General features: G+C 39.0%; 1 protein-coding gene across 2 annotated transcripts in view; it reads right to left on the bottom strand.

Annotated features, from left to right (window-relative positions):
• The window catches only part of SOBP (sine oculis binding protein homolog), a 171,208-nt gene that overhangs the window by 63,287 nt on the left and 93,658 nt on the right, over positions 1 to 14,263 (bottom strand). The window contains exon 5 of one of the 2 annotated variants that reach the window (XM_032156023.2): positions 10,497 to 10,592. The exons of the other annotated variant lie outside the window; for it this stretch is intronic. Within the exon in view, the coding sequence (XP_032011914.1) occupies positions 10,497 to 10,592 (96 nt within the window). The remainder of the gene's footprint in view (positions 1 to 10,496; positions 10,593 to 14,263) is intronic. 2 annotated transcript variants of the gene reach the window in all.

Here is a 14,263-nt window from a genome sequence, read left to right as displayed (position 1 = left end):
AATGAAAATAAAAATTCCATTACAACTTAATTTTTCCATGTTATTTATTTTTATGTATTCATATATAAACATTAAATTAGTATAGAAAAAATACTGCATAAATGTTTGAGATGAGTTAAATGCCATAAACTCATAAATACTTCAGTAATGCTTGTTTATTTTCCTTTTCCTATATATAAATACCCACATTTCCACATGGGATATATAAATCTGCCCTCATATATTGTATTTTATATGTGTAGCTATGTAATAACATTGCATATTTTCAAAATTCAAGCTATCTGGTAAGTACATAAATATTTCCCTAAGCTAAAAATGGTGTTTCACTGGAGTGTCTTTACACAATTACCAGACAATCTGGAACTTAAAAGCATCACTGGTTGAAATAGCTATCTAATGAAGGGCCCCAAATATTTCACATATCTTAATATCAGAACACTTTTTATATGAAAGCCTTATCCTAGCACATGTTCAATATTGCCTCCCTTCCCATCTCTGGCTTTGCCATTTAAAAATGTTCATGTGTTTCTTTTCCCCTCCCTGTTCACATAGAGAAACGAATAGCACATCCTGCTCCAGTATCAAAATCAGGTTCAAATTTTCCATTCAAAGGAAACCAAACTAAAATGAGATCAGAACACCTAAAAACAGCAGAGTACTTCACATGGTTAAGTCTGAGGCATAACTTCTAAACAATTTGATATACTGAATGTGGACTATGAAATTCTAAAGTATAGATAATATACCTATATATACTTTGTCTCTTCTGTAGGTGGGAAGCTCTCTAAGAGATGGTGGCGGTGGTGGTGATGGATAAGGGCATCCTAATCTACAGAAACATACTTTATCCTAATGAAATCTATAGCTTGTTTTACTGAGACAGAGAAAGAGATTATTGCTCATCTACCAATGTATCTCCATGAATTTTCAAGAGAAATATTGATGGATATGCAATCCAAAATAGAACAAAAAGCAATTTTCTGGAAAATTAAGGCAAAAGTAAAGTTTCTTATTTTAAACTCAGCTTATCTGGGGTACGTCTTAATTGATTTAACATTTCACTTGCAAGAATGAACAAGCCACCTATCAGCTCCACTCAAGGAAAAGTGAACAGCATTAAAATGCTCAGCCAAGACAGCCAGAGGCCAACCCCTACCCCGCCCGCCTCACCGGCGGCAGAAATACAATCCAGAACCAACTTATAAGCATTTCATTTTTACCTGAACTAGAACCAGGAAGATACGTTATTGCACACATTCATTCAACAAATAATTCTTAAGCGTCCACCTCCATGGTTCATTGAATCTATATCACCATTCGTTGTTACAAAGCCATTATTTTAATACCACCAGGAAAAAAAAAACACTGGCAATTAAACAATGACAGGTCATCAATTGTAATATATGACTCCCATTTCTGAGATATTAAAATGTTAGGGGGGAAAGTGCATCTCAGAATTCATGAAAAATGGTGTGAGCTAAGCATGGTTCTCAGGGATCCAGGAACGAACGAGAGAGACAAGGCTCTTGACACACAAAGCTCTTGGCCAGGGCAGACTCATCTGGAATTAAAAGAGAATGAGTACTGTTCTCCAGCAAAAGTCTCAGTTCCTGGTAGCATGTAGCTCTCCAGGAAGAGACCAAAAGAGTAGGAAGTGTGCAAAAAATACAATTAGGAAAAATATTTTAAGCCAAAATGCAATGAAATACATTATTTTGAAGAATCTTGTTTTCCTGAACCTGCTTATTTGAAGCTTAACCATGGGCTGCTATCTTCCTTCTTCCCTTTTAAAATTCCCTTACCAGTCCTTTCATCTCTAATTTCTTGCCTCTCTTATTACTCACATATGTCATTCTTCTCCACTTCAAATATTTTTTATACTCTTTCCCTTTTCCTCTCAAGAGACTTTCATTAGCTTGTTTTTCTAACCATAAACTAAGCACATGACTGAACATGATTAATATTAGTTCTGGCTGGTTACTGGTACATTTTAATATTGATAATTGATATCCTATCTGATTTCCTGGTTTTGCTTGGTATATGATCTATAGTTTCCTTGAAGCCACTGGAGGTGAATTCTCTTTGGTATTTTAGGTAATTGTTCAGTTCTAGTAATTAAAACAATAAAGGAGAAGGTGACTGACTCCCATATGCTAATTTATGGCCAGAAATCTCAAAAGAAATAGATCCATTCACTCTAAGGAATATAACCTTAAAAAACCAAAATAGTTCAAGCTTTTTTTAAATAGCCTTAGTGATCCTAAAAAAAAAAGAAAGTATCAAAATTTATAGCAGTCAGATTTTTAAAAAGACACTTGAATGTTTGTATCATATTGAAAAATATATTTTCTATAGTCTACAGCTGTTCTTTTAATGTCCCAAGTCTACCAAATTAAAAACTATATACCTTGGCTCTGTTTCCCACAATTTATTATGCACTGGGAATCCACAAACATTGCCATGACTTTTCTGAATAAATTGCCCTTCCTAACATTCCCCATAGATGTTCTTTCTGGCTTCAGAATTCTACCAAAGAATTGTTACTATAAAGAAACTAGAAAGAGTCATTCTGAATTAATTTCTTAATCCCTTCATTCCACAATCATAGACTGCACTCCTTCTCTGGCCCTGGAATGTAAAAATGTGTAAGACCTGGCCCCTACCCTGAGAAGGCAGCGGCATGTGTTGGCCTGAGCACAAGCACGGGTGTGTGGTCAGAGATGTGGGTCAAGCTCCAGCTCTGCGCCTGCTCACTGGGCCTCCTGCCCTCCCCCAGGGCAAGGAGTGTCCCATCTCTGCATTTTAATTTCTCCACTTCTAAAATGGAAACAGCAATATCTACTTAGAAAAGTTACGGTGAGAATAAAGGGCCTTAAAAGGGGTCTATACAGACAGATCACAGTGCTCGTTCATTGGAGGTGCCTCCCAAAGGAGGATTTCTTGTCTCCTTCCCTTAGCACAGTATCAGAGGTACGTCCATTTACTATGGCAGACATGGCTCTGTGTAAATTACATCTTTTTCCTTTGCTTTGCATTTATGTTCTTAGTTGCATATTTTAACATTAAAAATTTTACTATTAAATGGTTAGGCAGAATGAAGAGGTCTGGGACCATGTAGAGAGTTTTCCTTGAGTCTTTTTTTTTTTTTTTAAGCTTAGTGCCAAGAATTATCTTTGTGCTGTCCCCTTCATTGTTCAAAAGGAAATTGTGTGGGGTTTTCATGCAAATGTGCATATGTAAAACTTTGAGGTACTCCATTGCTAGTAAATTTGGTCAAGTAGTAGTCTATGATGTACTGGAAAGCAAGCAACCTTGGAATAAATAATCATAATCATAATCACAGCAACACTGATTGAGTGCCAGTTGTTTACCAAATACTGTTCTAAACACCTTACAGGTAGTCATCACTTAGACCCCAGGCCAACCCTACCCAATAGCTACTGTTGTCCTCATTTCACACACCAGGACGCAGACACACAGAGATTCAGTGATTTGGGCAAGGCTATACAGCCAGTGGGTGGAGTGGAGGGGATTTCTGAATCTGAACAAAATAACCTGGCTTAAGAGTCCGAGATCTTCACTACAACACTATACTATTTTTTGGAAATTTTAGATTATCCTACAAAAAGCTATTCAGATATTGCAGTACTTCATAAGTCAGCAACATCTGCAATGCCGCCAACAAGTATCTCTAGTTCCCTAGGCATAAAAAGGCAAGTGGATAGATGTTCAACCCCTTCTCAGAAGTTCTTTTACCCAAATTAAAAATATTACATTTGAGTTTTTATCCAAACAAACTGGGAGGAGACTCAAGTTGAAGAATAAAGACAGGTACTCCCAGTATCCGCCTCAAGATTTTGTTTAAACTAATGCATCCTTCTAGCTCCATTTTGTTAGTAACAAGACTACTGGTTGTTGAGCTTTTATTAGGTGCTAGGTATACTAAATGCTTCATATACATGATCTCATCGACTGCTGAAACAACGCTATGAGGTAGGCAGGTGCTGTATTTATCCTCGTCATATTGATAAAGACGCTGAGGCTCAGGAGGGTGAGAAACTTGCCCAGGGTGCACAGCTGGCACATCTGCAGAGAAAGGATTGGGATTCCCACTCTTATCCACCAGACCACAGTGCCTCCCTTGGAGAACACACAGTCTTCCATACCTCCCTCTGGCTCCAAGAATCACTGTGATGGATTGTGTGAGAAGCCAGCATGAAAACCAAACCATTATACCTCTGACATTTGTATGCAATGGCTCTGAAATCTGAAGGGCAAAGATCCCCCATGCTCTGGGAGGGAGAGCCTGCCAAATCAAGATTCCGTCCCCCAATAAGGCCCCTATATCAGAGCAGAAGCTGAGCAACTGTAGCCCTCCCTTATGTGGCTTTTCTCTCAAATAATGGAATTACAAAGAGAGGTAAAATAGAGTTTGCATGCACGGGAAAGGAGGGGAGATGGTCAACTGTAGTCAAGAGGGTCTTTACACAGGAAAAGTGAAAGGACCTGAACTACAAGCCTATGGCAGAAATGGGAGCCAACAGGCTGAAGAGTGAGAGGGAAGCAGCAGACAAAGCTGGAGAAGAAGGTGAAACACCAGCACAGATGGGAACAGAGGAATGTGCAGATGAAATACGACTCAAGTGGAATCCATCCCTTCTGCCTGTATTAAAGTCTAGATGGTCTTGCTGGAGAGCATAATTATGCCACCTCTATCAGAACTGCCTCTTGCTTAGTCTAAGATTGTGACTTTTATTTCTGGAAAGTTCTATTTTTCCAAGATAGTTTAGGAAACTACGGGAATACAGGAATAATCACAAACTAAAGGGATCTGGAAGATGGCTGGGGAAAAAAAAATGGTGAGACGGGCTAAGTTTCTCTAGACAGCAGCCAGTCCCCCTGGGATTTTCTGGTTATTTTATACCTGTGGGGTTATTGCAGTGACTATTTCAGGAAACTGGTACACAGTATACAATGTATACATACATCATATGATGTTTTGTTTGATGTGATGTGAGTTCCAGTGTGTCATCATGATTTTAATTTTCAGTGCCTATAACATCAAAGCAATAGTATGTAAATTCACATTGAGCTAGGGCGTAAATCTGGCTTTCATTAGATCAAAAGCATTAAGGGGAGGGTCTTTGGTCAATTGTGCCTATTCTGAGACACCTATTAAGTTTCAAATGAAACAGGGCAGTTTCTATCACCTTTCAGGGGTCCTTGTTATATCTTCATGATCTAGCAGAAAAGTTCTAGCAATGGCTAATATATGACAGCCATCCAGAATTTCCCCTCACTACTGTGAGAGGCTAACATGTACTGGTGAGTTGGGCTGGGGTGCAAAGACATCCGATCGTTTTTAAATAAATACACTTAGAACCAGGGGCCTGAGAGTAAATAAAGCTCAAGTCATCACTGGCACTGTGATGTGTCTTTCACTTTAATGGCTTTTAAAACTGGGTCTGATTGGCCAAGCTTTACCAAGGTTGTAGTCGTGTTGAGCAGGAAAAGAAAAGCACAATATATAACCAAGAGTCATTTGTTTTATGTATGCACTGTCCCAAAGCTCCAATTCCCAGTTTAATTAGTATCAATGGATTCTTTCTAGCCAGAGAAGAAGGATCCTAAAGATTTTACAAAAAAAAAAAACCCAAAACACCAAAAAACCAAATCTGTCCCTCACAAAAGCATACATACTTCAGAACAGTACAGCAGAAAAAAAAAAAAAAAGCAGGTGGTGGGATGGGGTGCGGGGAAGGAAAATGAAGCATGATTAGTCCTGAGTTGATAATTGTTGAAGCTAGGTGAAAGGTACATGGGGGTTCATTATACGACTCCCACTACTTTAATTCTGTATACTTAGAAATTTTCCATAATAATGCTTTTAATCCACAGAAGTGCTAGCAATTCCCATGAAGCAGAATTACTAAAATCCAGACTCGATAGGATAGTGTTAGTTATTGAGACCCCTGCATATGGGCCTGCCTGCCTGTTCATCCCTTAGCCTTCAGGTACTCTACACTTGGCCAACCTAGGATACTAACCTGGGTGCAGTGCACCTGGCCCATACTTTCCCACCTCCACGCCTGTGCTATTTTCTTCTGCTGGGAACACCCCCTTCCCTTACATTTCCTGGCAACTATCTAAATCCAACCCAGGAAAGGCCTGGATCAAAGGTATCTTCCTTTGTTAAGTTTTTAATGACTGCATACAGAACAATCTCTTCCTCCTCTGTACTCCAAGAACTTTGCTAGTGCTCTTTTGGGGTACAGCTCACTGTGTAATAACAATCATGACTATAAGAAGATGATGATAACAGCAGCTAATATATACTGAGTGCTTACTATGTGCCTGGCTCTTTAAATATGTCATCATTTTCCATCCTTATGATATGCTCTGAGGTTATTTCCTTTTATTATCACATTTTACAAAAGATCTGAAGCTCAGAGAGGTCCAAGGGGGTGAAACAGGGATCCAAAAGTGTGATGTGATATCAGATACGTTACAATAAATGTTAAGCCTTTGTGCCTATGATCCTTAGCTATACCACCAGGATGACAGTGTATAAAGTCTAGCTGGGGCAAGACCTGAGAGCCCACATTTTTGATGACTATGATACTGTATGTGCCTTATTTCTCCTACTGAATTGCATGCTCCTTCAGGGAAGGGGCTGTGTCTTTTTCTATGTTGTGTCCCTATCTGCACTGTATAGTACAATGCCTTGTACACAGAAGATGCTCAACAATGTCATGTTTATTGAGCCCTGGATTAGCACGGGGTATTTCTACTGCCTAAGGACTACATGCAACTCTTATAATCCACCTGTCTACATCCACAAGGAAACGAAATGGAAAAATCAGCCCACAGAAAAATAGCCTAAGCATCTCTTCTCCTCATCACTTAGGATCACACAGCCATAAAACTAAAGTAGTTTTCATATTCTCCCTACACTGGCATTGTAAATGACCAGGAAAAATTCTTCCCTGATGCTACTTTTATTTCACCTTCCAGCTGTGAGCTCCCTTTCCCTCTGCAAAACCCTCACCCCTAACAGCCTCAGGAATAGCCAAAGGGATTCAGAAGTTGTCTAGGTGATGACTCAGGAATCTGGAACTGAGGGAGGCAGGCTGATTTTACCCCCCTGAGTTTCCTTTCTCTTAGTTCCCCTTTCAAATTTCCTAAGCCTGGCTTTTTTTCCAACCAAATAATATTCCATCAGTTGCTGTTATTCTTTGGTTATATTTTGACCTTCTTCCTGAACACAGGGATGTTCTCTGGACCGGTCTTTTGAAAACTTGGGGAGTAGGCTCAGGAGTCTTCAGTTCCTTCTCAAAACCCTCTCAATGTTCCTCTTCTTCTCACTACAGGTCTTTCCCCTCCAATGACCCAGCTTATGCTATATTTCTGCAAGGTCTTACTCTCAGTGGGCTTTCAAAAATTGAGAAAGTCGTGGCTGAGGAGAAAGAGTGAGCTCATAACATGCTTATGGTCTCCCTCATTCTAGCTCTGAACCCACCTCTCACCAGAGATACCAGCATTTGAATCGAGGAAATGAGAAGCCTTCCAGTCCCAGAAGAAAGAGGCAGTAATGATAAAGGGACCAAGAATGGAGTTGGAATTTGGGGCAAGGGCTAGTCTCACCCATGGCTGGCTCTAAATGTTCCCTTTTCCATTCTCTTGTAAACCAGGCTGCTACAGTGTTAACATGATATAAATTTCCTACATTTTCTTTTATTAAAAGTATTAAAAGTATTCTTTAGTCATAAACTTAGATATGCCAGTAAAATACCCGTGTGTGTGTGCACGTGTGCGCACATGCCTGCAAGTGTGCACGCCTATCTATGAAGAGGCAGGTGGGGCCACACTGAATTGTGACATATCAAACAGTATTCATTTTATCTAATGTCACTCATCTTGACAGCCTTTCATTTTCAAAATTAATAAAAAGCATAAGGAAACTGCTGCACAGTCACCAACTAAAGGATCTTGGCCACAAAGCTAAATATCTAGTCATCTGTGTTGTACATTAAGTGTGAAGGCACATATCACAGTTTGGGATTTAAATGGAAAAATCAATACCCTACAGGAAATCTACAGTTGCATAGCAGATTTTTCTATCAGCCAATGCTTTCTTTGTCAGTGCCTTCTGATTACACATACTTGTGTATTCCGGGCATCGATTTTGCTTTGCTTTTGTTTAAGTTACTTAATATTCCTCCCTCTTCCAAGAAGCAGGCATGTGGGGGTGGGGAGCAGGCAGAGACATTAGAGAGTCAGTAATAAAGTCAAGGCAATGTCCCGTCTACCTGGCCAGGGCACTTTCTGTCAGTGTCTGTGGCACAGAGGACTAGTCGTCCAGCCACGTGCTCCTGATCAGCTGGGGGCCCGGAAGCACCCTGTGCCCTCAGTGCTTTCTCCAGAGCTCCCATGCTTTCTAAACTGGCTACTGCTCTTGCAGCAATCCATGCAAGAAGATGGCAGAACCACCCTTCAGCTAAAAAAGCACTTTGGAGTGGAGCTTGCAATCTTCTCTGACAGATTCTTTAAAAATCTGCTCTAAGTTGCACTAAGAAAACTCCAAGGATTTCCTATTTCTTTCTTATGAATGAACAAGTCTTTTTCATATAGAAGCATAACTTCTCAGGGCTTCATAACCAGCCAAACACCATCACTTTTCTTACAGCTGAAAAAAAATAAATTTCTCCTTGGAGAAATAAGCTTACTTATGTTTTCTTTTTATTCCTTTTCTTTTATCACAGGAAAGTATACTGACCAAAATAAAGCATTTCTAACAATGACTAGAAGGACAAAGATTGTACCAAATTGCTCAAAACTACTGCCAACACAACAATGTGTTTAAGCACAGCAATGACAAAACATCTATTTTCTCTAAAGACAGCTAAAAACGATGTTCACATATATGTTTTGTTTCCTCCAGTATAAACTGACCACAGCCAGGACTCAAGCATGTTCATTTTTCCAACAAATAAACAAAAATTAAATATGGCATGTTACTTTTACCAATTTCTCTAAAAAGAAGTAAGCTACCCCAAAGCATTCTGATACCAAAAAACAGCATAAGGGCCTCTGTGGTCTTCTGCTGAATAATCATAGTTACAGAGACAAACATTAAAACCGAAATGAACAAAAAGGGTTTCTTCAGAATAGGTAATACTAGCAGTCCTGGAAGTTTAAGAGTCCTAAGATAAAACATAAGGTAAGTTAAAATTTCAGAAAAAAATTACATTTATAAGCAGCAAATTTGCCTGTGGATTTGCTGGGCAAGGGACTACACACACAGAATGAGTAGTGTAATTGTAACTGTGCAGACTGTGGAGGGGGAAAAGGAGGTTCTTGCTGTCAACATGTAGCTACTGTGGCTAGAATGGGTAGGAACTGTATTTTTGTTTCTTCCCTGCTCTTTGGACACTTTGTTTTTAATGAACAGTTGGTATCAGAGCTAAATCCAAAGACTGTTACATGTGGGATTTCCTAATGCAGAGACCTGGCAGAGCTGTACTATATTTGGCCAAAAAACTAAACAGAAATTAGACTACCTCAAAATGTAACAACTGAGCATCCTCATTCTCTTTTGGTGTTTTCACTTAGTTGGAGCAAATGTTTTGCTTTAATGCAATCGAAAAGAAAAGAACATTGAGGGACAACATAGCTAGATCCCTCATAAAGCTTCGTTTTCAAAAGGAGTGTTTGAATCTCTAAATAAATGACAATTCATTCTCTGTTTACTTTAGGTAAACAGAAAATGCATTGCAGAGCACTCATTTTCAAAAGCTAATCAAGAACATTAGGTCCCAACAGATTCATTTAATAGAAATATAATAGGCATTCCTGCTTGCTTTTCATCTTGTCTGGCTGTAAATGCTAAAATGAACAGCAAATTAACCCTGCATTGGAACAGAGTCTCAATGTCACAGCTGATATCCTCCCTCTCACGACTTGTAAACATCCCCGCACCCTGTCACTGCTTTGACTCCTTCTGCATAGGAGAGACGATTAAGTTTGGCAAGAGAGTGGAGGAATACTTGAATTCTAAAGGGAGTACTGCGTGTCAACTCTGCTATCTTCCTCAGCAGAACAAAATATTACCATGTTGTCTCCTAAAATAGTGTACAATGAGGACGTAGGAGGAGGGGTGAGGGTGAGGTGGTTTTTTCCCAAGCTACATATATCAACTGTCTTTCTCTGTATTTTTAACTTTACCAGCCATTCTCCAAGTGGCTGGTTATAAACTACTAAACAAAACAAGCTAATAAAGACAGGGCCATTTAAGCTCTATAATCAGATATAAAAGATTTGCAAACAATTTGAGATCTTAAAATTAATATTCAGTGATATCAGAATTAGCATTTAGAACTCTATACAGAAAACTATAATATTTCATAAATTATGTAATCATGAACAAACCCTTTCAAAAACTGTTTTCACTGTGCTAAAGTAACATTCTAGACTTGTTGTAAGTATGTTATTCTTACAAGTAGTTCGCAGTTATTCTTGAAGGCAAGCCTTGGAGTTTCCTTAGCATAGTGCTGCTGGGGAAAATTTTCAGCATGTCCATCTTCATCTCTAGCCTGAAGGGAAATATAATGGCCTATTTAGGGACTTACAAATAATGGAAGAAAAAAAGCTAAAAAGCATAACAGCTCAGATCATTCAACAAACGGGAATCCAGAAATAACAACAATATTAAGAAGTTTGTTTAAATACGCAGTACGCCTTTTAGGTATCAAAATTTGGGATTTATTTTTCTTTACATCGTTTAGTTTGAACATGCAAATTCATTGTGGTGTAATATTTAAAACAATATCAAGCAAACCAAAATCAAATAATTTTGTTGGCAATTACCACCACCTTAGTTTTTCAGTACGCATTGTTCATTGCACATTTAGGATTATATGACATACATACGTGTTTAAACTTTTTGGCATGCTTAAGCAATCTCTAGATAATGCACTTTTAAAAAATTCTAATAGCAAGGCCATAAGAAAAGCAATCTGCATAATTATATTTTGCATTGTAATACTATTAAGAGATAAACTGATTCCCCTCCATTTTTAAATAAAGATCTAAAAGGAGCGATGATCTGGTAAGAACCATGATTCTTCAATCAAATGCAGTAAAAAAAAAAAAATAGATTTAATTTAAAAGCTGCATTAAAAGTTACTGGTTATTTTGATCTACGCTGTTAATTAAGAAAGCTGAAGTTTAAATGGAGACATTAACAGAACCCATTAGCAATACCGCTTGCATACAGTCTTCTTTCTAATCTCCACCGGTTTCCGGTTTGGAGTGGGAGAGAAGGGAGAGGTAGGTGAAAGGGGGCGTGTCTGCAGCACACTCATTAAACCATTCATTTGGGTGACACTTGCACTCCGCTCTGCTCTCATCTCATCTTAGCCCTAACTGCTCTCTCTTTCCTGGCCTCCTGAAATTCACAGCTGAGCTGTCTCCCTCACATATGGCTTGCATATAATTATGCATATTCCATTTTACACTGCATTAAAATGATGAGCTCCTGGCTCCCTGCCAGCTGATTTTTAAAAGCCCTAGTGAAGTAGGAAAAAGGAGAGAAACACAGGGAGAGCCGCACAGGAAGCAGCAGGTAGTTCTGTCTGCTGTCTCTTTAGATAAAATGTATGTCTGGCACCAAGGGAACAGCTGAGAACTACCTGTTGTTATGTATGGATTGAGGGGGGAGAAAACAATGAGCATACACTGTGGCAGAGATGACAACGCTTATGTATTGTTTCTCCTTTAGTGGTGCAAAATCTGCCCTGATGAGTGTCACTCAGAGCTCCCTGGCTATACTGGGGCTTGTCATTTTAGAAAGAGATCCATATTTTGTACATTTTAGAATGTATGCTTGTGTTTAAGAAAGCTTCTGCTACCTAGTCCAGGGAGGGAACTAGATGGAACTTGGAAGTGCAATGTCATGGTCAGTAACATTTAGGTTACAAGAAGTTTGTGGGGAAAAGAGATTGCTCTCTTTTGGTTCACTTTTGAGATTTATCAACATCCCTCATGCTTGGTGCCTTTTCATTGTACCTTTTTTTTCCTACTAAATCAGACTAAAATAAAAATGCAGTTATAGGCTTGGCTATATGTGACAGAGAAAAAAGTTGAATTGTTGTTCATGTCCAGTGGCTACCAAGGCACTGAGACCAATGATGTTTCTTCTTACTGCATCGGAACAACTTTGCAGCTACGCCAGGGTTTAAATTAATATAGCTCAAATGGGTCACATTTTAAATCCCAACTGGCAAAGGCAGCAGTGGCATATATAAATGAAAGGCAGTTGTAAGAAAGTAGGAAGATGCCATTGGGCAGTGACAATATTAGATTCTTCATAACAAAATGTTAAGCCACTCTATGAGGTACAGGTCTCTTAAAGGCAGAGACCACATCAATTTCATCTTTCTTATTCTGCCATGCCCAGTGCCTTACTTTTAGTTGATATTTAACAAACATTTAAGTGATGGAAAAAACCCATACAGGAATAGTAAGAAGACCCCACCATAAACAACTCTGTAGAAAATGCCACCTCAAAATATGCTAAACTTGGTAGTAGCTTTATTATATTCCTGATGCACTATGATACATATGCTTGGAAACACACTTTGCATATAATTTTCAAGGGCTACTATTTACATATGTATGTCTATATTCAATATATATGTATCTTGTATATAAATATTCATAAGGTGGAATGTGTTTATTATGCATGTACTATGTATACACATTCATACACACCAGATGCCTAAGGATATTTTCAACATTAGTGGCAAAAATACATTCATTCCACTTACATATAAGGTGCACACAATGTTTTTTGTGTGTTTAAAGGACAAAAAAAAAATCCCATTATCTAATATTTGAATGTGCTTCCTCAGAGGGGCTACAGACTTCATATATTCCACATAATCTATGAGGTTAAATAAAGTAGCAGTGGAAGAGAAAGGAGAGGGGGATTGAAGAGATTCAGAGTGGAGAGAGAAAGCTAGAAACTTGCTTTTTTATTGAACCGTTATGTTCACCTCTGCATCAAACTTCCATGGCTCTGGGAATGGCCTGTCCTCTAACACCCACCCTGACTCCAGAGTCCAAGAAATTCTATCCTTCAGCCATTTGCTGTGTTTCCACTACACGCCACAGAAATGAAAAGCATGCAAAGTACAAGAAGTTCTCGAACCATCACCTTCACGTGTATTTATGTGCACAAATAAGAACTCAAGCACACTTCTCACCACTGTAATCCCCTTTGCATTGTGAAATTTTTAATGTGTAATTTTAAATTACTATGACAGGAATACGTGGAATTCAGTGCATTCGTCTAAGGCAGGAATTCTCTACCCCAGCTGCATATTAGAATCATCTGGGGTGTTTGTTTTGTTTTGTTTTTTAACATATTGGTGTCTGACCCCCTCCCTAAGATTCTGCTTTAATTGGGGCCTGGACACAGGTGGTTTTTAGAAAGCTCTCAGGTGACCGTAACGTACAAAGGGTGGGCGAGAACTGCTGATCTAAGGAGAGTGCCTACAGCTATCAAGGGGAGGCCCTTGGCATAGCTGCCAGAATGTTCTCTAACCAGGTCCCAGGCCCACTGGGGTGAACCACTGTGCTATGAGAGGAGGATATACAGGTTGAGCAACCCAGATTCAAAAATCTGAAATCCAACATGCCCCAAAATACAAAACTTTTTGAATCCCAACATGATGCTCAAAGGAAATGCTCATTGGAGCATTTCATGTTTTGAATTTTCAGATTTAGCATGCTTGACCAGTAAGTATATACAACGCAAATATTCCAAAATCCCAAACATTTCTGGTCCCAAGCATTTTGGATAAGGAACACTCAACCTCTAGGATGTAGTCCCTATGGTAGACCTTACCCTAAATATTCAAAAAGCCTGGGCAACACAGTGAGATCCCATCTCTACCAAACCAAAACAAAACAAAAATTACCCAGGTGTAGTGGCATGCACCTGTAGTCCTAGCTACTCGGGAGGCTGAGGCAGGAGGATTGCTTGAGCCCAGCAATTCAAGGTTACAGTGAGCTATGATCGCGCCACCACACCCCAGCATGGGCAACAGAGCAAGACTCTGTCTCAGTAAAAGAAAAAAGATTTAAGAGATTACACGACTAGTTGCTTGTGGCCAAAAATTATCAACATTTGTTTGTTTCTTGGTTTCTGGTATGACCAATAATCTTGGAAGAACTACCGTTCCACTTCCTTAAAAAGGCC

This window comes from Hylobates moloch, unplaced genomic scaffold, assembly GCF_009828535.3.
Source record: "Hylobates moloch isolate HMO894 unplaced genomic scaffold, HMol_V3 SCAFFOLD_2, whole genome shotgun sequence".
Taxonomy (NCBI): Eukaryota; Metazoa; Chordata; class Mammalia; order Primates; family Hylobatidae; genus Hylobates; species Hylobates moloch.
The sequence above is the reverse complement of the archived record's forward strand: the minus strand, read 5'-3'. Positions and strand labels throughout refer to the sequence as shown.